The sequence below is a fragment of the Coregonus lavaretus genome (assembly GCF_964263955.1).
Source record: "Coregonus lavaretus genome assembly, chromosome: 32".
Lineage (NCBI taxonomy): Eukaryota > Metazoa > Chordata > Actinopteri > Salmoniformes > Salmonidae > Coregonus > Coregonus lavaretus.
The window spans coordinates 2,934,254-2,959,214 of NC_140019.1; the positions used below are offsets into that span (position 1 = coordinate 2,934,254).

General features: G+C 42.5%; 1 protein-coding gene across 1 annotated transcript in view; it reads left to right on the forward strand.

Moving 5' to 3' along the window:
- Positions 1-2,363: 2,363 nt before the first annotated feature.
- The window catches only part of LOC311107656 (microtubule-associated tumor suppressor 1 homolog A-like), a gene marked incomplete at both ends in the record, with an annotated part of 66,231 nt that continues 43,633 nt past the window's right edge, over positions 2,364-24,961 (forward strand). The window contains 2 exons of the mRNA XM_084150183.1: positions 2,364-2,657; positions 22,565-22,631. Coding sequence (XP_084006309.1) covers positions 2,364-2,657; positions 22,565-22,631 — 361 coding nt within the window. The remainder of the gene's footprint in view (positions 2,658-22,564; positions 22,632-24,961) is intronic.

Consider the following 24,961-nt stretch of genomic DNA (forward strand, 5'->3'; position numbering starts at 1 on the left):
AACTGGTTAAAGAAAATTGTGTTAAAGAAAAAAGTATACCAGTTTAATTTAAGTTCCAAATAATTGACAGCTGTGCCATACAGGTTGCAAAATATTTGGGAAGAGATTTTCGATATACCGATTCCATGGCACATGGTTTATGAACTGATACACAAAACAACGGCGGATTCATTAAGTTTTTACATTTAAATCATTATATAAAATTCTTGCAACCAATAGAATGTTGTATACATGGAGATACAACCATCCCAGCACTACAGATTTTGCTACGAAGAGACAGAATCATTAGATCACTTGTTTTGGTACTGCCCATATGTAGCTTGTTTTTGGTCTCAGGTTCAGGAATGGCTGAAGAATTACAACATTTACCTGGAGCAAACTCTGCAAATAGCACTGCTGGGTGATTTAAAAAGTAATAGTCAATCGATCAATAATATTTAAATACTATTAGAAAACATTTTATCTTTAATTTACAATTTGTAGAAACTATGAGAATAGAAAGATTCAGGACTTTTGTGAAACATCACAGCACAGTTGAAAAATATATGGCTAATAGAAATCAAAACTGGATGGTGGTCAGAGATCGATGGCAGGGGTTGAAGGGAGCTGAAGGGTGGGATAAAAAAAACTAATCAAGATAGTATGAAAAATGTATGCACTCACTAACTGTAAGTCGCTCTGGATAAGAGCGTCTGCTAAATGACTAAAATTTAAAAATTTAAATAACTAATGTAAAATATACTGTGTCCGTAAAATGTGTATAGTATGTATAAGCTGGAAGTAGAAGCCTAAGTTTTGTTGTCCATTAGTTTACTCCAATTAGAGGAGAGATGATAGGGTTAGGGGAAAATAATGAAGAAGAAAAATATAGTACAAATATATATTTACCCTCTCCCACACTGTTGTATCCTCTCCCTCACTGTTGTATCCTTTCCCTCACTGTTGTATCCTCTCCCTCACTGTTGTATCCTTTCCCTCACTGTTGTATCCTCTCCCTCACTGTTGTATCCTCTCCTACACTGTTGTATCCTCTCCCACACTGTTGTATCCTCTCCTACACTGTTGTATCCTCTCCCTCACTGTTGTATCCTCTCCTACACTGTTGTATCCTCTCCCTCACTGTTGTATCCTCTCCTACACTGTTGTATCCTCTCCTACACTGTTGTATCCTCTCCCTCACTGTTGTATCCTCTCTTACACTGTTGTATCCTCTCCCTCACTGTTGTATCCTCTCCTACACTGTTGTATCCTCTCCTACACTGTTGTATCCTCTCCCTCACTGTTGTATCCTCTACCTCACTGTTGTACTGTGTTTGGATGCTGCCGTCCTTGCCACTCTAAATTTAACTGGAGTAATTTTACCCTGTATGTTAATCGATGGGTTCATGGGGTACATATAGTATGTCTGTACAGGGATATTAATGTTTTGAATGTTCAGACATCAGCATAAGTGTATGTAGGAAGTAGATGGCAAATTTCTAAGTGGAGTTTCTCGTCCATAGAACTCTACTGTACTACACATAGCTCTCACCAGTCACATTCAAAAACAGAACACACTATCACGTTTGTTTGTTCTTGTGTTTTAATTACGGTTGCCAGTTGTCCTCCTAAATCCTCAATCTGTCCAGATCCCAGTGTAACATGAATGGAAGCGTAACAGGGCATTGGTGCTATCTTTCCCTCATTAATGCTGGTATTCCTGCTATGTCTAAGCCTGTCCTCACTGTCCCATTACATATTACCCAGCCTTTCCCCCAACAGAACGAGGCAAGCAGCACCTAGCACCTCACAGCTTGCCAGCCAGCCACAGGTGTCCAATATCAATTAAACACACTGTAGCTAACACCACTAACGCTCTGTCTGTCTCCTTTCACTTTTGAGAAGCTGTGGCAGTGCTAACATAGACTTCTGTTCATTAGTGGGATCCATGCAGTTATTATGCGGAGGGGTGTTTATATTTATAAAGCTTCTGTAAATCAAAACCATTGTGGCACAGCCCTGCTAAAATAAGCATGCTCCGGCGAACACAGCGTCTGTCTGGAGAGCAGAGCAGGAGGAAGATTGAATCAGGAGATGGAGATGTAATCTCATTCAGGGGCTCCATTTTGCTGCGTGGTGGGGCTGGTGGAGTGGAGCCTCTCTCTCTCTCTCTCTGGGAACTAATGGCTCTGTGAATCATCTCCCTGGTACTAAGTGGGCTCTCTGGACAGGAGTCAGGACAGTGCCACTGTTCTGTACTGTACTCCATCTTTACTGGACAGACAGCCATCCTGTATAGGCTGGAGCTGGGCTGGAGTATTACTGTACAGTAGACTCTGGCTGGAGTTTATGGGTTGCTAGTCTTCTACCCAGCCACGGGTATCATGGAGGGGGGAATGATGATGCTGAACGTTGTGACAACGCTGAACGGTGGATGTTCTCTTGCAGTGGACAAGAACAGACCGAGGGTGACACCACGGTGCCAGCCGCAGCCTCAGCAGCAGCCACCAGTGCCACCAGACCTGATGCCCACAGAGTGCAGTGCGAGGGGCACGGAGAGTTACCAGGCACAGTGTGAGAGGATGAACCAGAGCCTCCAGCAGCTCCAGGGACTCCTGGCTGCAAGTAACTGCAAATTTCAGGCCATTGTGGTGGTCCTGCAGCAAACCCTGGTAAAGGTAGGAAACACACACCTTTTCTGTTTAACTAGTGTTTCTGTATGGAGGTCTTGGCCTTAACCATAAAAATACACATAGGAACAAAGACTGTTCTGGTATGGGAGTTATTGTTGCTTTTTATACTGATAGAATTAACGACATTAGTTACAGTTAGAATTTAGTACATTAGATTACATTGTGCTTCTTAATCATGTTGCTCACGCTGCTTGGTCAGATAGAACACTGGGTGTGTTTATATGGACATTTATAGATGTGTGTGTGTGTGCTTGTGTGTGTGCTTTCGTGTGTACGTGCGTGTGTGTCTTCAGCTCACTGTTTGTTTTGATTCCATTCTCAGGAACAAGTACCCTGGGGCAATTACACCTTCCCACAGTGCACTACAGATGAGCTTATCCTATCAGCAACTCCCCTCTCCCTGGCTCACTATACCGTACACCCCACACCAACCCAGACCAACCGCGACCCTCCTTCATTTTGGTTGCCATAACACAAATTAAGCTGTCATAGTAGAGACTTGCAGATGTGGAATATGAACTCATGCTTAGGCTATACAATTGTGTACAGTTAAACAAATATTTGTAGAACTCTTGGCCAAATATTGTATTTTCAGCTCATACATATTATGCTGTATGTTTCTTGTACCATTATGGCTTAGTACAGTTCAAGTCGGAAGTTTACATACACGTTAGCCAAATACATTTAAACTCAGTTTTTCACAATTCCTGACATTTAATCCTAGTAAAAATGCCCTGTCTTAGGTCAGTTAGGATCACCACTTTATTTTAAGAATGTGAAATAATAGTAGAGAGAATGATTTATTTCAACTTTTATTTATTTCATCACATTCCCAGTGGGTCAGAAGTTTACATACACTCAATTAGTATTTGGTAGCATTGCCTTTAAATTGTTTAACTTGGGTCAAACGTGTCGGGTAGCCTTCCACAAGCTTCCCACAATAGGTTGGGTGAATTTTGGCCCATTCCTCCTCACAGAGCTGGTGTAACTGAGTCAGGTTTGTAGGCCTCCTTGCTCGCACACACTTTTTCAGTTCTGCCCACACATTTTCTATAGGATTGAGGTCAGGGCTTTGTGATGGCCACTCCAATACCTTGACTTTGTTGTCCTTAAGCCATTTTGCCACAACTTTGGAAGTATGCTTGGGGTCATTGTCCATTTGGAAGACCCATTTCCGACCAAGCTTTAACTTCCTGACTGATGTCTTGAGATGTTGCTTCAATATATCCACATAATTTTCCTTCCTCATGATGCCATCTATTTTGTGAAGTGCACAAGTCCCTCCTGCAGCAAAGCACCCCCACAGCATGATGCTGCCACCCCCGTGCTTCACGGTTGGGATGGTGTTGTTCGGCTTGCAACCATCCCCCTTTTTCCTCCAAACATAACGATGGTCATTATGGCAAAACAGTTCTATTTTTGTTTCATCAGACCACAGGACATTTCTCCAAAGAGTACGACCTTTGTCCTCATGTGCAGTTGCAAACTGTAGTCTGGCTTTTTTATGGCGGTTTTGGAGCAGTGGCTTCTTCCTTGCTGAGCGGTCTTTCAGGTTATGTCGATATAGGACTCGTTTTACTGTGGCTATAGATACTTTTGTACCTGTTTCCTCCAGCATCTTCACAAGGTCCTTTGCTGTTGTTCTGGGATTGATTTGCACTTTTCGCACCAAAGTACGTTCATCTCTAGGAGACAGAACGCGTCTCCTTCCTGAGCGGTATGACGGCTGCGTGGTCCCATGGTGTTTATACTTGCATACTAGTGTTTGTACAGATGAACGTGATACCTTCAGGCGTTTGGAAATTGCTCCCAATGATGAACCAGACCGGTGGAGGTCTACAATTTGTCTTCTGAGGTCTTGGCTGATTTATTTTCATTTTCCCATGATGTCAAGCGAAGAGGCACTGAGTTTGAAGGTAGGCCTTGAAATACATCCACAGGTACACCTCCAATTGACTGAAATGATGTAAATTAGCCTATCAGAATCTTCTAAAGCCATGACATAATTTTCTGGAATTTTCCAAGCTGTTTAAAGGCACAGTCAACTTAGTGTATGTAAACTTCTGACCCACTGGAATTGTGATACAGTGAATTATAAGTGAAATAATCTGTCTGTAAACAATTGTTGGAAAAATTACTTGTGTCATGCACAAAGTAGATGTCCTAACCGACTTTCCAAAACTATAGTTTGTTAACAAGAAATTTGTGGAGTGGGAGAAAAACGAGTTTTAATGACTCCAACCTAAGTGTATGTAAACTTCCGACTTCAACTGTATATACTGGGTGAGTGATGTCATTGTTAGATTCCCATGCCAAGTCTCCATAAACACAGTGTAAAAACAGCCGCTATCTGACCCTGCTGGGACACATAGCCTATAGTGCCATAAGCTATTTCCTTCACCTTGGCCAGATTAGTGCCAACTAACTATAGAATTGTCCTTGATGAAATGGATCAGAAAATGTTTTTACACCTTGTTTCAGTCCAAGTGCGTTAACGTTTTTAAAATATTAAAAAATGAAATTATTTCTTTATAAATTCTCTATAATAAACACACACACACACACAGCAATAGATTAAGTGCATGAAGTGACATGCTTCCTCAGTTATCAGAGGACTGGCCATTTGCTCTCAGCACTGTCACTTGACCTTTGAAAGCTTTCATCTTTAGACCATCTTTTATAGTATCATGTAATTTAACCTTTCACCTAAACATTTATTTCCATGTTAGATACACTAGGACCATCAATTGTGTCTCTACAGTATTAGATAATGGCAGTAGTTCACTAAAGGTCCTGATATACAGGGCACTTTTTCCCTCTATAGTGCACCACTTTTGACCAAAAGTCAACATTTGTCCACCATAAAGGGAAGTAGGTGCCATTTGTGAGGCAGCCAGAGGTCTTTTTGAGGAAATAGCTGTCTTGCCAAAGCCCCTTACCTCCAAATAAGTGTGTTTTTCTTCCCCCTTCATTATCCCTGCTGCCTTGATAAGCGCTTAAACGCTGGGTGGGTGCTGTGTTTCTCAGTGATAGTCACAGTACATATCAGCCTGCAGATGTTCAAACAGACTACCTCATGAGGGAAACAAACCACTCTCCCATCTTCATCAATAACAAATTAGTGCTGTCCATGAGAAACTACACTGTCCATGAGATACTCTGTCCATGAGAAACTACACTGAGACCAAATGGTATTGATCCTGGGACAGAGATTATTTATCATCATAATTTCCAAATTCCATGTAATTCATTAGCATTATTCCCTGCCTCCAGGGTTTATATTTGTTCTTAAATGCTCTCGGTGTTTCCTTATAGAGAGGGTAATATCAGTTAAATTGATGTGTGTATCTGGTTCTGGCTAATGTCAGACTGGGGGCTGATACAGTGGCGCTGGTGCAGTGGTGGACGTCAATTGTCCCAAAGAGCACCCTATTCCCTACATAGTGCTCTTCTTCTGACCAAAGCTCTATGGGCCCAGGTCCAAAGTTGTGCACTATATAGGGGAAAAGGTGCCATTTAGGACACAACCCATGTCTGCTAGGCCTTTCCCCCAGAGGCCCCTGGGAACCTGCTGAAATGATGTCTCTGGCAGCACATGTCAGAACATAGTTACATTCCATTTGTTGAGACTTTAGAATGCAGATGTAAAGTAATTAAGAAGGGGATCAAGATGATAGAGTTGACAGATGGATGGAAGGGTTGTCTTTAACACCTGACTACTGTCAAAACACGGATGAAATACAGTGGGGAAAAAAAGTATTTAATCAGCCACCAATTGTGCAAGTTCTCCCACTTAAAAAGATGAGAGAGGCCTGTAATTTTCATCATAGGTACACATCAACTATGACAGACAAATTGAGATTTTTCTTTCCAGAAAATCACATTCTAGGATTTTTTATGAATTTATTTGCAAATTATGGTGGAAAATAAGTATTTGGTCACCTACAAACAAGCAAGATTTCTGGCTCTCACAGACCTGTAACTTCTTCTTTAAGAGGCTCCTCTGTCCTCCACTCGTTACCTGTATTAATGGCACCTGTTTGAACTTGTTATCAGTATAAAAGACACCTGTCCACAACCTCAAACAGTCACACTCCAAACTCCACTATGGCCAAGACCAAAGAGCTGTCAAAGGACACCAGAAACAAAATTGTAGACCTGCACCAGGCTGGGAAGACTGAATCTGCAATAGGTAAGCAGCTTGGTTTGAAGAAATCAACTGTGGGAGCAATTATTAGGAAATGGAAGACATACAAGACCACTGATAATCTCCCTCGATCTGGGGCTCCACGCAAGATCTCACCCCGTGGGGTCAAAATGATCACAAGAATGGTGAGCAAAAATCCCAGAACCACACGGGGGGACCTAGTGAATGACCTGCAGAGAGCTGGGACCAAAGTAACAAAGCCTACCATCAGTAACACACTACGCCGCCAGGGACTCAAATCCTGCAGTGCCAGACGTGTCCCCCTGCTTAAGCCAGTACATGTCCAGGCCCTTCTGAAGTTTGCTAGAGTGCATTTGGATGATCCAGAAGAGGATTGGGAGAATGTCATATGGTCAGATGAAACCAAAATATAACTTTTTGGTAAAAACTCAACTCGTCGTGTTTGAAGGACAAAGAATGCTGAGTTACATCCAAAGAACACCATACCTACTGTGAAGCATGGGGGTGGAAACATCATGCTTTCGGGCTGTTTTTCTGCAAAGGGACCAGGACGACTGATCCGTGTAAAGGAAAGAATGAATGGGGCCATGTATCGTGAGAATTTGAGTGAAAACCTCCTTCCATCAGCAAGGGCATTGAAGATGAAACGTGGCTGGGTCTTTCAGCATGACAATGATCCCAAACACACCGCCCGGGCAACGAAGGAGTGGCTTCGTAAGAAGCATTTCAAGGTCCTGGAGTGGCCTAGCCAGTCTCCAGATCTCAACCCCATAGAAAATCTTTGGAGGGAGTTGAAAGTCCGTGTTGCCCAGCGACAGCCCCAAAACATCACTGCTCTAGAGGAGATCTGCATGGAGGAATGGGCCAAAATACCAGCAACAGTGTGTGAAAACCTTGTGAAGACTTACAGAAAACGTTTGACCTGTGTCATTGCCAACAAAGGGTACAACAAAGATGAACCATCAAACAGGCAAAGAGTCAATACAGGACTAAGATTGAATCGTACTACACTGGCTCTGACGCTCGTCGGATGTGGCAGGGCTTGAAAACTATTACAGACTACAAAGGGAAGCACAGCCGCGAGCTGCCCAGTTACACAAGCCTACCAGACGAGCTAAACCACTTCTATGTTCGCTTCGAGGCAAGCAACACTGAAGCATGCATGAGAGCACCAGCTGTTCCGGATGACTATGTGATCACGCTCTCCGTAGCCGATGTGAGTAAGACTTTTAAGCAGGTCAACATTCACAAGGCCGCAGGGCCAGACGGATTACCAGGACGTGTACTCCGAGCATGTGCTGACCAACTGGCAAGTGTCTTCACTGACATTTTCAACATGTCCCTGACTGAGTCTGTAATACCAACATGTTTCAAGCAGACCACCATAGTCCCCGTGCCCAAGGACTCTAAGATAACCTTCCTAAATGACTACCGACCCGTAGCACTGACGTCTGTAGCCATGAAGTGCTTTGAAAGGCTGGTCATGGCTCACATCAACAGCATTATCCCAGAAACCCTAGACCCACTCCAATTTGCATACCGCCCCAACAGATCCACAGATGATGCAATCTCTATTGCACTCCACACTGCCCTTTCCCACCTGGACAAGAGGAACACCTACGTAAGAATGCTATTCATTGACTACAGCTCAGCATTCAACACCATAGTGCCCTCTAAGCTCATCACTAAGCTAAGGATACTGGGACTAAACACCTCCCTCTGCAACTGGATCCTGGACTTCCTGACGGGCTGCCCCCAGGTGGTAAGGGTAGGTAACAACACATCTGCCACACTGATCCTCAACACGGGGGCCCCTCAGGGGTACATGCTCAGTCCCCTCCTGTACTCTCTGTTCACCCATGACTGCATGGCCAGGCATGACTCCAACACCATCATTAAGTTTGCCGACGACACAACAGTGGTCGGCCTGATCACCGACAACGATGAGACAGCCTATAGGGAGGAGGTCAGAGACCTGGCCGTGTGGTGCCAGGACAACAACCTCTCCCTCAATGTGACCAAGACAAAGGAGATGATTGTGGACTACAGGGAAAAAAAGAGGACTGAGCACGCCCCCATTTTCATCGACGGGGCTGTAGTGGAACAGGTTGAGAGCTTCAAGTTCCTTGGTGTCCACATCACCAACGAACTATCATGGTCCAAACACACCAAGACAGTCGTGAAGAGGGCACGACAAAGCCTATTCCCCCTCAGGAGACTGAAAAGATTTGGCATGGGTCCTCAGATCCTAAAAAAATTCTACAGCTGCACCATCGAGAGCATCCTGACTGGTTGCATCACCGCCTGGTATGGCAACTGCTTGGCCTCTGACCGCAAGGCACTACAGAGGGTAGTGCATACGGCCCAGTACATCACTGGGGCCAAGCTTCCTGCCATCCAGGACCTCTATACCAGGCGGTGTAAGGGGAAGGCCCTCAAAATTGTCAAAGACTCCAGCCACCCTAGTCATAGACTGTTCTCTCTGCTACCGCACGGCAAGCGGTACCGGAGTGCCAAGTCTAGGTCCGAAAGACTTCTCAACAGCTTCTACCCCCAAGCCATAAGACTCCTGAACAGCTAATCATGGCTACCCGGACTATTTGCACTGCCCCCCCACCCCATCCTTTTTACGCTGCTGCTACTCTGTTAGTTATTTATGCATAGTCACTTTAACTCTACCCACATGTACATATTACCTCAACTACCTCAACTAGCCGGTGCCCCCGCACATTGACTCTGCAACGGTACCCCCCTGTATATATAGCCTCCCTACTGTTATTATATTTTACTTCTGCGCTTCTACTTTTTTTGTTAAGGGCTGTAAGTTAAGGGCTGTAAGTAAGCATTTCACTGTAATGTCTGCACCTGTTGTATTCGGCACATGTGACCAATAAAATTTGATTTGATTTGATTTGATTAACAAAGTATTGAGAAACTTTTGTTATTGACCAAATACTTATTTTCCACCATAATTTGCAAATAAATTCATTAAAAATCCTACAATGTGATTTTCTGGATTTTTTTTCCTCATTTTGTCTGTCATAGTTGACGTGTACCTATGATCAAAATTACAGGCCTCTCTCATCTTTTTAAGTGGGAGAACTTGCACAATTGGTGGCTGACTAAATACTTTTTTCCCCACTGTACATTAAGGTTAAATGCTTATTGTATAGCCTAAGCTCTGTCAGTTAATGACAATGTCCTTGTTCCAAAGACTGATTTCAGAGAGAGTTGCTCTCCCAACATGCACACACAGACACACACACACACACACGCTCCTTCCGTTTGGGTGGAAGGTGGAATGGTTGTGAAAGTGATTATCTGAACGGACAGAAAAACAGCAGAGCTGATTTCCTGGTGTCTGTGGTATTGGTAAAGCAGCTGTCTCAGCCCCCTCTCAGCCCCCTCTCTCAATCAGTAGCTCCTATACTCCCATTGGAAGTCAATAGTAGCCTCATTGGAGATATATTGTCAGGTTTCAACAGGTTCAGTATGTCGCTGTCAAGGTTATTATAGTAAACTAAAACTAAAAGTAAAACTAACATTGGAAAAACAATTTAGTAAACGGAAATAAAATCATTAAAAAAAACATTTTAAAAAATAAAACTATACTGAAATTATATTTGATTGCCAAATGAAATAAAATATATATATATATTTTTTTACTTTGACTTTGGGAAAAATCTAATAGGGTTTTAAAGCTTTTTTTGTAATAGGGTTTTCGAGCTTCTGATTCTGGTGGGTAAATGCTGCCAGTAGATGGCAATGTTTCAAATAGGCCTAGCTTCCTCTCTCACCAGAGAGGAAGAGACGAAGCGAGATGATTACCTCCACTCAAAATCTGTCCTCGCAAGATAAGCAGGCCTTTTTGCATGGAGTTCTATGAGAGAGTCAAATTACAAGGCTTATTTGATCAAATAGAGTAATGTTTAGGTTGTTACAAATGTACTGATATAAGTGGACGCACATGGCATTAGGCAACATAAAGAAAAACAACTTACTTGTTGTGCCTGTTGTTCACTTATTATTTGCTATCACTAGCTAACAACAGGGAAGAAATCCGAGGCAGAGACAGTAGAGAACGCAAGACACCCCTTAAAATAAAAATCTGAAGAGAGCGGGTTCACACTGGTCTGCTTATTGCCCCCACCCCGCGGAGGGGGTGCCCCAGAGCTAAACATCTCACTGGAAAAAAAATTATGGCCGGGGCGGGGGCAATAAGCAGACCAGAGTAGCCTTGCCCCGACCAGAAACATTTGCCAGTGAGATGTTTTGCTCTGGGGCACCCCCTCCGCGGGGCAGGGGCAATAAGCAGACAATGGTTGCGTTATGCTGTTCAGACGTTGCATGCATCAACCAATGGTTGCATGCCACATCATCGACTGTGTCATCGACTGACAGATTGCTATAAAATATGATGTGGTTAGCTGATACTTAAAATACCTATCCAGGCGTTGTAAGATCTGTCAGGCAGCAGCAACGTCTCAGCTCTGGAACGCAACCTAAGATTGATTTGTAATTTAAACCTAACCAGCTGTATCACGTCGCCGGCGGTGGTGGCCAATTTGTTCTATCCCACATAATTTTATTTTGAGTAGGATAGCAGTCTACATGAGAAATAACTTGTAATATTGGTTGTAACCATCTGGATGTCAGTCTACTGCTAAATGGGAAGAGTTTGCGCTGCAAGCCGGCAACACAACAACACGGGGGACAGTGTCCTTCACTCCCGCTTGCCGAGCACTGCTGCCCAGCAGTAAGGAGATGGAAGTAGCTAGATGTAGCCATTATCAGGCCAGGGTGACAGCTAAAGCACATTTATTGTAATGATTTTCACCAAAAATGTACAACTAAAAACAAACAATTACTCAGATCCCAAAAATGTTCAATGCGCACAAAAAGCTTAATTATCCCCCGAAAAATATCACACATTTGTTTACATCCCTGTTAGTGAGCATTTCTCCTTTGCCAAGATAATCCACCCACCTGATAGGTGGGGCATATCAAGAAGCTGATTAAACGGCATGATCATTACACAGATGCACCTTGTGCTGGGGACAATAAACACAATGCCACAGATGTCTCAAGTGTTGAGGGAGCGTGCAATTGGCATGCTGACTGCAGGAATGTCCACCAGAGCTGTTGCCAAATAATTGAATGTTAAGTTCTCTACCATAACCCACCTCCAATGTTGTTTTAGAGAATTTGGCAGTACGTCCAACCAGCCTAACAACTGCAGACCACGTGTAACAATGCCAGCCCCACATCCGGCTTCTTCACCTGTGGGATCATCTGAGACCAGCCACACAGACAGCTGATTAAACTGTGGGTTTGCACAACCGAATCATTTCTACACAAACTGTCAGAAACCGTCTCAGGGTAGCTCATCTGCATTCTCATCACCCTCACCAGGGTCTTGATCTGACTGCAGTTCGGCATCGTAACCGACTTCAGTGGGCAAATGCTCACCGTGGATGGCCACTGGCACGCTGGAGAAGTATGCTCTTCACGGATTAATCCCAGTTTCAACTGTACTTGGCAGATGGCAGACAGCTTGTATGGCGTTGTGTGGGTGAGCGGTTTGCTGATGTCAACGTTGTGAACAGAGTGCCCCATGGTGGCGGTGGGGTTCTGGTATGGCCAGGCATAAGCTACGGACAACAAACACAATTGCATTTCATCTACAGCAATTTGAATGCAAAGAGATACCGTGACGAGATCCTGAGGCCCATTCTCATGCCATTCATCCACCGCCATCACCTCATGTTTCAGCATGATAATACACGGCCCCATGTCGCAAGGATATATACATAATTCCTGGAAGCTGAAAATGTCCCAGTTCTTCCATGGTCTGTATACATTTACATTTAAGTCATTTAGCAGACGCTCTTATCCAGAGCGACTTACAAATTGGTGCATTCAACTTATGATAGCCAGTGGGACAACCACCTTTTTTTTTATGGGGGTGGGGGAAGAAGGATTACTTTATACACCAGACATGTCACCCATTGAGTATGTTTGGGACGCTCTGGATCAACGTGTACGACAGCGTGTTTCAGTTCTTTCCAATATCCATCAACTTCACACAGCAATTGAAGAGGAGTGGGACAACATTCCACAGGCCACAATCAACAGCCTGATCAACTCTATGCGAGGCAAATGGGGGTTACACCAGATACTGACTGGTTTTCTGATCCACGCCCCTACTTTTTTTGGGGGGGGTTCTGTGGCCAATAGATGCATATATGTTTTTCCAGTCATGTGAAATCCATAGATTAGGGCCTAATGAATTCATTTAAATTGACTGATTTCCTTAAATGTACTGTAAGGGGCTGGTCCAAGTCAAGGTGTCATAAAAAAATGCACCCCCTCCCCAACATTAAAAATATTTTCACATGGCCTTCCCCTTCTACTGTAAAATAAATGGAATACCTTCCTCCCTCATAGAATTAACTCAAAATAATGTTTACGACCAAAAATAACAATAACTGTAGCGAGCCTGTGTACATAAATGTGGATACCGACTTTGCCACTTTAGCATGCTTTTGTCGATGCCATGCAGGGCTATGGGCCAGAAGGTTGAGGGTTCACCAACCACCACAGACGAGCTCACTCTCCCTGCCTGTTTCATTACACTACAATCAGAGCTGGCTGCAGACAATGATCAGCTAGGGGGAAGTTAGATTTTCAACATTTTGATGCCATATTTACAAGCATATAAAATATATGCAACAAATTTTCCACCAACAAGTTTCTTTGCCAATGCACGACACAACCAATAAACAAAGCATACTGACTTCAGGCACTTCAATATCATGGTTTGCATTTTCAACACCACAATAAATAGACTATTTCAATCTCGACAAACAGAAACGACATCCCTCCCTACCTTGTAGGCTTACACAGGATCAAAGGCTTGGCTTGACAATCTCCGAATGTCATTAAACCTTTTGGTGTTTCTCTTTCCATTCATCAATTGGCTGCCCAGTTTGGATTGATTGATTCATTGATTGATTTTATTTGTCAGTAAAATATATTTATACACAAAGATTTTTAAAAGTGACTGCGATTGCACAATAAAGTCAGGGACTTATTTCCATTGTGTTCCTAATTTGATGTAATTGTTTTACCCTTCAATTGGTAGTTACAGTCTTGTCCCATCGCTGCAACTCCCGTACGGACTCGGGAGAGGCGAAGGTCGAGAGCCATGCGTCCTCCGAAACACGACCCCGCCAAGCCATACTGCACCAATGTGTCGGAGGAAACTCCGTACAACTGGCGACCGTAGTCAGTGTGCCTTAGACCGCTGCGCCACTCGGGAAGCCCCATGTTCCCAATTAGTTTACATAAATACATACACCATATACAATGACATAGATACAGACACATTACAGAGATAGAGATGAAAAATTGCTCAACCTTGTTACAAGCTTATTCTAGAGATGTTTGGGGCTGCTGGTGAGCCATGATGTGCAGGCATAATCAAAGTGACACTGGACTAGCGCACTTGCCAGAGTCTTTAGGGTGTCTATAGCTAGGTTTCCATCCAATTGGCGACAAATGTTAATGCGAATATTCTAAAAAAATACAATTCAATACATTTTAGAATACGGCTGTGTATGTCATGACTTGCCCTCATGGGTTGAGGATCAAACATGCCGGCTAGGCAAAGGTTTGAACACCCCCTTTCCTGGGAGCCAGTTTTATGACCGGTTGTAAATACCGTGCAGACTTTCTCTTCCTTGCCATGAAGTATTGGGAGAAAGGACCTCTTTGTTAACAAAGGAAGTCTTCCCACCAAGACTCCAACATCAAAAGATTGGACTTTGGAACAAGTGTTTGAAATGGTCAGTGGGGATCTAAAGAATAATCATGTAATATTGTTTATTATTTTGTGATGTCATTAAGGATGGTATCAAGTAATAACTGTAACTCGGAAAGTGTACATATTTTATCTATCAATTTTACATCTAAATGTTGTATAAAATATATGATTAAGTATGAGAGTACTCTGAAACTCTCAACATGAGGTGAAGAGGAAGACAATGCACTAGACCTTATCATTTCAGTCTGCAGCTGGCATGTATAGTCGTCTAGAGAACTTTCACTACATTTACATTTTAGTCATTTAGCAGACGCTCTTATCCAGAGCGACTTACCGTTATTTTTTTTATTTTTTTTGGGGGGGGGGGGGGGGGGGGGGGTAGATCAGCTTAATATTGCAGATAGATTGTAACTTCCATCAATGTATTTGTCTGCATCACTTCCAATCCCCCATGTTTTTTATATATATACTCCCCTTTATTACTGTTCAACCCCGCCATCCTTTCCCTACTTGGGGTAAATTAGTGAACAACAATGCTTAGGCCTCTACTTCCAGCTTATACTTACTCTCTACATTTTATGGATACAGTCAATTTTACAATAATTCTATTTTATTTGTTTTTATTAGTTTTTGCTCCTGAACTTCTTCTACTCTCAACCTCTCCGATCAATTTCATGATGTCCATCCGGTATGCTTCTATATGCCATATCTTTCTAACTGTGCTCTTTCCCAAAAGCTCCCAACATACAACCTACATACTTATTATGGACACAGTATGCTCACATTATTAGTTATCTTGTTATTATGTGTTGTTATTTGTTATTAGTCCCATCCTTCAACTCCATTCAACACCTCCCATCTATCTCTTAACACCATCCATATAGGATTTTTATTTGCCTTATATATTTCAACTGTACTGTGATGTTTTACAAAAGTGCTGAACCTTTCTATTCTCATTGCTTCTATAGATTATTGATTGATTGACTATGACAGATCTGCAAGGTTAGCTCCAGGTAAATATTGCAATCCTTTAGCCATTCCTGGACCTGTGTCCAAAAACAAGCTACAAATGGACAGAACCAAAACAAATGATCTAATTATTCTGTCTCTTCACAGCAAAATCTGCAGAGCTGGGAAGATTGTATCCCCCATATGAATAACAATATATTGGTATCAAGAATTTTATATAATAATTTAAATTGAAAGATTCAAATTTTTGAATCCGGTGTCGTTTTGCATGTCAGTTCATAAACACTATGCCATGGGATCGGTACATCAAAAATCTCTTCCCAACTATTTTGCAATCTATATGGGACGGCTGTCAATCCTTTGGTCCTTAAATGAAACTGATATACTTTTTTATTTATCACAGTTTTCCTTAACCAATTATGTTCTTCAATGCAAGGCTGACAGACAAGTTCCTTACTTTCTCCCCCTTCCACTTTCCTCTTCCATTTTTGCGGTAAGGCTGCAATTATTTGGTTGTAATTTTGGGTAGAGCAGACATTTCCATACGTTTTTGTTAGCTGCATGCATAACTCCACCAGTCCTACCGATGATATCATTTACGAAGAGTATACCTTTTTTTTAAAATTTTGTCAAAAAATAAAGTTTTTTTTGTCAATTAGTACATTTGAATTTAACCACAATATTTGTTGCATTATTTGTTCTGTCGTTTCTGGAGGATTAAATTGAAATTGCAACCAACTTTCTATGGCTTGTTTTAGAAATAGTGATATTTGGGAGATTATTTCCTTTTCAAATATCTGAAAATGAGTGGTTGTAATCTGAATAAAGGGGAAAAGGCCATTCTTGAACATTGGGTGAGACAATCTTACTAATTTGCTTGAGAACCAGTTCGGATTTAAGTATAACTTTTGTATGACTGAAGCTTTTAGTGATAGGTCTAATGCTTTAATATTTAATAATTTCTGTCCTCCGAATTCATATGCATTATATAAATAGGCCCTTTTAATTTTGTTTGGCTTGCCGTTCCAAATAAAATGGAATATTTTTTTCTCATATAATTTAAAAAACTGTTTGCTAGGCGTAGGCAAGACCATAAGCAATAGGTAAACTGGGATAATACTTTTAATAATAATTTTTCCACAAATTGACAGGTATTTACCTTTCCATGGTAGCAAGATCTTATCTATTTTTGCTAACTTTCTATTAAAATTTATTGAAGTGAGATCATTTATTTCCTTTGGGATAAGTATTCCGAGTATATCCACATCACCATCAGACCATTTTATTGGTAAACTACATGGTAATGTAAAAATTGTATTTTTTAGTGATCCAATATGTAATATTGTACATTTGTCATAATTTGGTTGTAATCCAGAGAGGTTAGAAAATGTATCTAGATCCTCTATGAGGCTGTGGAGGGATTCTAGTTGTGGCTCAGTTGTGGCTCAGTTGATAGAGGGTTTGATTCCCACGGGGGGCCAGTATGAAAAAAAATATATATATATATGTATTCACTAACTGTAAGTCGCTCTGGATAAGAGCGTCTGCTAAATAACGTAAATGTAAATGTAAATGATTTAAAAGAAAACATGAATCATCAGCGCACAATGACACCTTTGTTTTTAAGCCCTGGATTTCTAATCCTCTGATATTATTATTGGATCTGATTTTAATAGCTAACATCTCGATGGCCACAATAAATAGATATGCCGATAGTGGACAACCTTGTTTCACTCCTCTTGACAGTTTAAAACATATTTACTATTTTACACCTAGGGTTACTATACATGATTTTGACCCATTTTATAAGAGATTCTCCAAAATTGAAATGCTCCAGTTAGTGAATACATACATTTCTTTTGTTGATTTTTTTTTATCATACTGGCCCCCCATGGGAAACGAACCCACATCTCTGCTGGCCAAACCCTCCCCTACCTTGGATGACGCTGGACCAATTATGTGCCGCCCATGGGTCTCCTGGTCGCGGCCGGCTGCGACAGAGCCTGGACTCAAACCAGGATCTCTAGTGGCACAGCTAGCACTGCGATGCAGTGCCTTAGACCACTGCGCCACTCGGGAGTCACTAAACACGAGTTGGAAAGGACGATCCCTCTCCGACAACCGCTGGTACATCTGAAGTATCCATTCTAACCACCACTACGACCAGAAACTCTACCAAGGACATTGAGATCTCTGGTGGACAAACCAGAGTCCTATATCATCAACTCAACTATCGACAACAGCAACACGTAAATACTTGTTGCATTTCTAATCCGAATGAGCGATTATTAGGGTGCATAAATATTATGATTACTGTGAGCGTAGTTTCCAAAGTAACTACGATAGTTTGAATCTCTGTCTCTCCCTTCCATTCTGACCCCTCCACTACCAAACCATTCATGCTAATGTTAGTCCAGTCCACTAGGGACCTGTTTTCATTGTATTATGTTAATAATCAATGACCTATGTGTGTTTGTATTGTGTTATTATTTATTTAGTTAGTAAATAAATAATTAAGCCAATTTGTGTATTGCTGATTCAGCAATAAGGTTAGGGTTCTTGCAGGTTCAAGGACTATGCGACGTTCAGAATGAGACTGATAAGAGGTAACTATTTAATAAGCGACTGTTATCGATATATAACATATATATCTTCTAAGAGTTTAATTAGGGAGATGGTAACTCATTAAACAACTTCTTCCGTGGTTCTTCCTAATGAGTTAATTGTTACATGATTAATTTAATCGAGTGACAATTAAACATAGATAGGTGATTCGATAAATAACAGTCATACGTTAAAGTAAGTCATGTCACGACAGCTGTAACGTAAGAAAATGTGGAAAAAGTCAAGGGGTCTGAATACTTTCCGAATGCACTGTATAAATATACATACCTGTCAAAAGTTTAGACACACCTACCCATTCAAGGGTTTTTCTTTATTTTTACTATTTTCTACATTGTATAATAATAGTTAAGACATCAAAACTATGAAATAACACATATGGAATCATGTAGTAACCAAAAAAGTGTTGAACAAATGTTATATTCTTCAAAGTAGCCACCCTTTGCCTTGATGACAGCTTTCTACACTCTTGGCATTCTCTCAACCAGCTTCATGAGGTAGTCACCTGGAAGGCATTTCAATTAACAGGTGTGCCTTGTTAAAAATTAATTTGTGTGCGTTTCAGCCAATCAGTTATGTTGTGAGAAGGTAGGGGTGGTAGACAGAAGATTGCCCTATTTGGTAAACGACCAAGTCCATATTATGGCAAGAACAGCTCAAATAAGCAAAGATAAACGAAAGTCCATCATTACTTTAAGACATGAAGGTCAGTCAATACGGAAAATGTCAAGAACTTTGGAAGTTTCTTCAAGTGCAGAAACCATCAAGCGTTGTTATTTTCTTGAGGACCACCACAGGAAAGGAAGACCCAGAGTTACCTCTGCTGCAGAGGATAAATTCATTAGAGTTACCAGCCTCAGAAATTGCAGCCCAAATTAATGCTGCACGGAGTTCAAGTAACAGACACATCTCAACATCAACTGTTCAGAGGAGACTGTGTGAATCAGGCCTTCATGGTCGAATTGCTGCAAAGAAACCACTACTAAAGGACACGAATAATAAGAAGAGACTTGCTTGGGCCAAGAAACACGAGCAATGGACATTAGACTGGTGGTAATCTGTCCTTTGGTCTGATGAGTCCAAATGTGAGATTTTTGGTTCCAACCGCCGTGTCTTTGTGAGACGCAGAGTTGGTGAACGGATGATCTCTGCATGTGTGGATCGCACCGTGAAGCATGGAGGAGGGGGTGTGATGGTGTGTGGGTGCTTTGCTGGTGACAATGTCAGTGATTTATTTAGAATTCAAGGCACACTTAACCAGCATGGATACCACAGCATTCTGCAGTGATACGCGATCCCATCTGGTTTGTGCTTGGTGGGACTATCATTTGTTTTTCAACAGGACAATGACCCAAATCACACTTCCAGGCTGTGTAAGGGCTATTTGACCAAGAAGGAAGAGTGAAGGAGTGCTGCATCAGATGACCTGGCCTCCACAATCACCTGACCTCAACCAAATAGAGATGGTTTGGGATGAGTTGGACCATAGAGTGAAGGAAAAGCAGCCAACAAGTGCTCAGCATATGTGGGAACTCCTTCAAGACTGTTGGAAAAGCATTCTAGGTGAAGCTGATTGAGAGAATGCCAAGAGTGTGCAAAGCTGTCATCAAAGCTACAATGTAGAAAATATTGAAAATAAATGAGTAGGTGTGTCCAAACATTTGACTGGTACTGTATATATATATATACACACAAAGGAAGAGAAGCTTAGGCCTAACCCCAGAGAGATAGAGGGAGATAGAGATATAGGCACTGACGTGCATTTCTTGATGTCAGATGGCTGCTGCGTCTGCTATACAGATATAGACATACAGAAGGAGGCTAATTCGTTAGTTTTTGATCAGAATATTTTGTATAAAGATAAGCATTATATTCTTAGATTATAAAAGTAACTCTGGTATGCCTGAAGCATACTTTTTGTTCAGGGCTCATCTCGAAGACTGACTGAACTGACTGAACCGGATCCATTCTGACAGAACTGACTGAACCGGATCCATTCTGACTGAACTGACTGAACCGGATCCATTCTGACTGAACTGACTGAACCGGATCCATTCTGACTGAACTGACTGAACCGGATCCATTCTGACTGAACTGACTGAACCGGATCCATTCTGACTGAACTGACTGAACCGGATCCATTCTGACTGAACTGACTGAACCGGATCCATTCTGACTGAACTGACTGAATCGGATCCATTCTGACTGAACTGACTGAACCTGATCCCTTCATCGCCACTCTAAAGCTGTGCGACATACGTCAATAATTTGGGCACCAGGCGTGTCTGTATAGCCTCTCCCATTTCTATTGACCTGTTTGGCTAATTCCTGTCAGCACTGGACATAGATTACTGCAATATCTGTAGAAGAAGAGACAGAGGTGTGATTCAAAAGTTAATGTTGTTCATTGCTGTTTGTAAAGAACATTATAATTTAAATGATTAGGATGATAATAACACCCTTAATTATCCTCTCTCACTTTCCAGACATTTTTTGTCATTTTCCTGCCTGCCCTTCTTTAATCTTCCTTTGTATGTATTTTTCACTCAACATTCTCAGACTATTAGAACTGGATCTGGATTGATTACTGGTTTTCTTAATTTTTTATTTTATTTATTTCACCTTTATTTAACCAGGTAAGCCACTTGAGAACAAGTTCTCATTTACAACTGCGACCTGGCCAAGATAAAGCAAAGCAGTGCGATAAAAACAACAACACAGAGTTACATATGGGGTAAAACAAAACATAAAGTCAAAAAGATCTAAACCTCCCATGGAGGATCATCTTATGTACATGATATTATCATGGTGTAGTACATGAGGGTAGCCTGTCCTCAGAATTATAATGGGGATTTGCTCACATATTAGTTCAACTAAACTGAAAAGGCCTTTTTATCTATGGCTGCCTGTATCCCAAATGACACCCTATTTCCTATGTATTGCATTACTTTTGACCAAGGCCCATAGGGCTGTGGTCAAATGTAGTAGTGCTCGATATAGTGAATAGGGTGACATTTGGGACACAACCTATCTCAATTTGCTCCGGTTTGCCTGTTACCACTGCTGCCTGCTACCACTGTCTTAAATTGACCTCATTTCAGCTCTGTGAGGAGGCTGACCCACAGCACTCTGCACCATGCCCCTCTCTTAGGGAGAATATGGTAAAGCTCTCAGCACACAGATAGCAGGGCCAATGGAGCACCTTTTCAGTTGTGCCTCAGTCAGATGTAGGTGAAGTCCTAGAGAGGTGGTGTCCACCAGGGCTGCTGTCCTGTGTGTGTCCTGGTGTTCTGGGCCTCCGTAGCCTGGGGGAGACTGAGTCTGGACCATGGGCTGCTCGGGAAGCAGAGCGTGCCTTAACCCTCCCTGCTCTGGAGGCCGGGTAAAGGACTTCTCTATCTTTTGTTCTGCTCTGTCTCTAGTGGAGATGGGATAGGGAACCTTTATTAGGATTTTTTTATTTGACTTGTCTTTTCTGTGACTGAAGACTCATTAGCCATTAAGCCTGTGGTCCTCCTCAGTTGGTGTGAGTGGGGCTGTGTTCTCTGTCTGGTATGGATCTGTTAAGGAGTATGAGACAGTTTAGAGGGGTAAATAGTGTTTTTGGATTCCCTCTGCGTCAGTTTGGGTGGCAGACAGGAGCACTGCAGCTGCAGGGCTGGTCCCTCTCCACTGCAAAAATAGGGACAGAGAAAGAGCAAGAAGGGTAAGTAGAAAGAAAAGGAGTGGAGGAGTGAAACGGAAGGAGAAAAGTGTTCGAGCTTCTTTCTCAGCTCATTTGCAATGGGGGGATTTTCTCTTCCCTGTTTTCGTTTTTTCCTCCATGTGTTGCACCTTCCGGTGAAGTAAAGCATATTTTGATACTGTATTTTATATAGAATAACATTTATTTAATGAGTCATTCAGAGATAGTAAGAGGTGAGCAGGGCTGGAATATCCGGGCTCGATATCTTCTTAATTAAATTGACTTCAGGGGAGCTGACATCCACATTAACGGAGCGGTCATCTGCCAAGTGATATATCTGGCATATGTCATTGGATTTATCCCAGAAGTGCTTGTGATTCATTTTCAATATGTCTGAAATGCATCTGAAATTACTTTAAATTATTCTAAAGGACTATATTGAATTGAAGGCTCATATGAATTCAATTTTTTTGGTTCCTCTTATTGAACTGTTGTGTGTGGGTGACTCAGGCCTGTTGCAGTGTGACAGCAATTCAAATCCCAAAAATAAGGTTATTTTGCAAGACTGAGACTGAGATTAAATGATGACTAACAGTGTGTGTGTGTTTGTGTTTCTTCCCCAGCGTGATGAGGCCATGAAGCAGCGCAGGGACCTGTCCCAGGAACTGATGACCCTACGGGGAGAGCTGGGTAAGTAAGTTCATCTCACAAGCCCTAAGGAGAAGTTGCCTCTAGATGCTGATCTTCAGACAGGTTAGCATTTTCTCCACTAATGGTTAAGATTATGATTGGAGGAAGTGAAGCTGGTCCTAGATCTGTACCTAGGGGACACTTCACCCCGGCCAACTCTAACCCCTCACCTCACAATACCTCTAAAGTTATACTACGTTCACTTTAGCTAACACTACGGCTAAACGCTACACAGATAGGGGCTCAATCCTACTCTGCTTTGTTTGTGCAGCAATTCTATGTTACAGTCAGAGAGAGCACTTAGTGCACTAGTCTCAGACCCAATCCGTCTGAAAGGGTTGGAGTGACGACAATGGCCATGCCACTATGCAGAACTCAGGTTTTGTGTTGACAGTGATGTCGTGCTTTCAGCGTGTGGGGAGGAAGCACAGAAACCATCTTTGTGACCGTCCTTTTCAAAAAACTTTACTGCCATGACTATAAATGAGTGTAATAAATAGCTTAAGTCTGTCACAAGCCCAAACAATCAATTACATAAACAGTGAGTTTACTGTTCTTTTGCAGGCACTGTCACCAGCCAGTCCTCCAATTACTTGTGTGCCTTCCTTCCTTCCCTCTGTAATTAGATCCTCCCCTGGTTAATTTGTTCCGTCCTCCACCAAGGAGAGGATGGGACGCCCAGACCAGACGCATTGGAGCAGGGGTGTGTGTTTGCTTTATTAGCCCCTCTGTTCTGAGTGGTGGATGTGTCTCTGATGCAGCATGTTTCATGTTCCCATGGAGGTCCTTGGGTTGGCCCCCGGCCAACATAGAGGCTGTTACCAGTCGGCTTGGGCGGAGTGGGCCCCCTGTGCTGGAATGTCAAACCAGCTGAGGCCTTGGGAGAGCAATGGAGACAAGGACACACGCACACTGCACATACACACACACACACACACACACACACACACACACACACACACACACACTGGTGTGGCCTTGGACACACCCCTCATGGCCATGCTGTGGTTTATGGGCTGGTCTATTAAGGCTCCATCTCGGTTCTGATCCCATGGGGCTGCAGTGGTCTGACTGGGGGCTAGTGTGGCTCCACTCCTCCTTCCATATTTGTGGTTAGACAACGTGTCTCAGCCTTGGGACCAGCACATGACTCCTCTTTCCCATTAAGCCCAATGTATCAGCTTCTTAGCACATTCTTTATGCCAGTGAGAGTTTAAGACCCCCAGAGAACTCTACAGACATACCCACTGGTGCTGTTGGTGCATGGTACTACTGTACAGGGCATGGGGGAGGGGAGGGAGGCAAAGACCACAAGGCATTTGTCCTGAGCCCAACACTTGCAGTCAGTGGTTGCATTCCTAATGGCACCCTATTTCTTATATAGTGCACCACTTTTGACCAGAGGTCATGTGTACTATGTGGGGATCAGTGTGCCATTTGGGACACAGTCAGTGTTTATTACCCCCTCAGACAGTATTCAGTATTCCACCTAGCCAGTGTGGGCTTGCTTCCCCAGTGATGTCACCACTCCACTTATAGCGGCTGGCTAATTATAGTGTACTGCATTGTCTGTTTGGTACGCCGCCAGATTCAAGATATACTACCCTTTAGTATTATTACTCTTCACCAATACCACTGAACAAAAATAGAAACAACAATTTCAAAGATTTTACTGAGTTACAGTTCATATAAAGAAATCAGTCAATTTAATTCATCTCATTAGGCCCTAATCTATGGATTTCACATGACTGGGAATACAGATATGTATCTGTTGGTCACAGATACCTTAAAAAAAAGGTAACTGTCAGTATTTGGTGTGACCACCCTTTGCCACATGCAGCGCAACACATATCCTTCACATAGAGTTGATCAGGCTGTTGATTGTGGCCTGTGGAATGTTGTCCCACTCCTCTTCAATGGCTGTGCGAAGTTGCTTTATAATGGCGGGAACTGGAACACGCTGTCCTACACATCGATCCAGACCATCCTAAACATGCTCTATGGGTGACATGTCTGGTGAGTATGCAGGCCATGGAAGAACTGGGACATTTTCATCTTAAGGGAATTGTGTACAGATCCTTGCGTCAAAGGGCCATGCATTATAATGCTGAAACATGAGGTGATGGTGGCGGATGAATGGCACGACAATGGGCCTCAGGATCTCGTCACTGTGTCTCTGTGCATTCAAATTGACATTGATGAAATGCAATTGTGTTCGTTGTCTGTAGCTTATGCCTGCCCATACCATAACCCCACCGCCACCATGGGGCACTCTGTTCACAACGTTTGAATGGCACGAAAATGGTCCTCAGGGTCTCGTAATTGTGTCT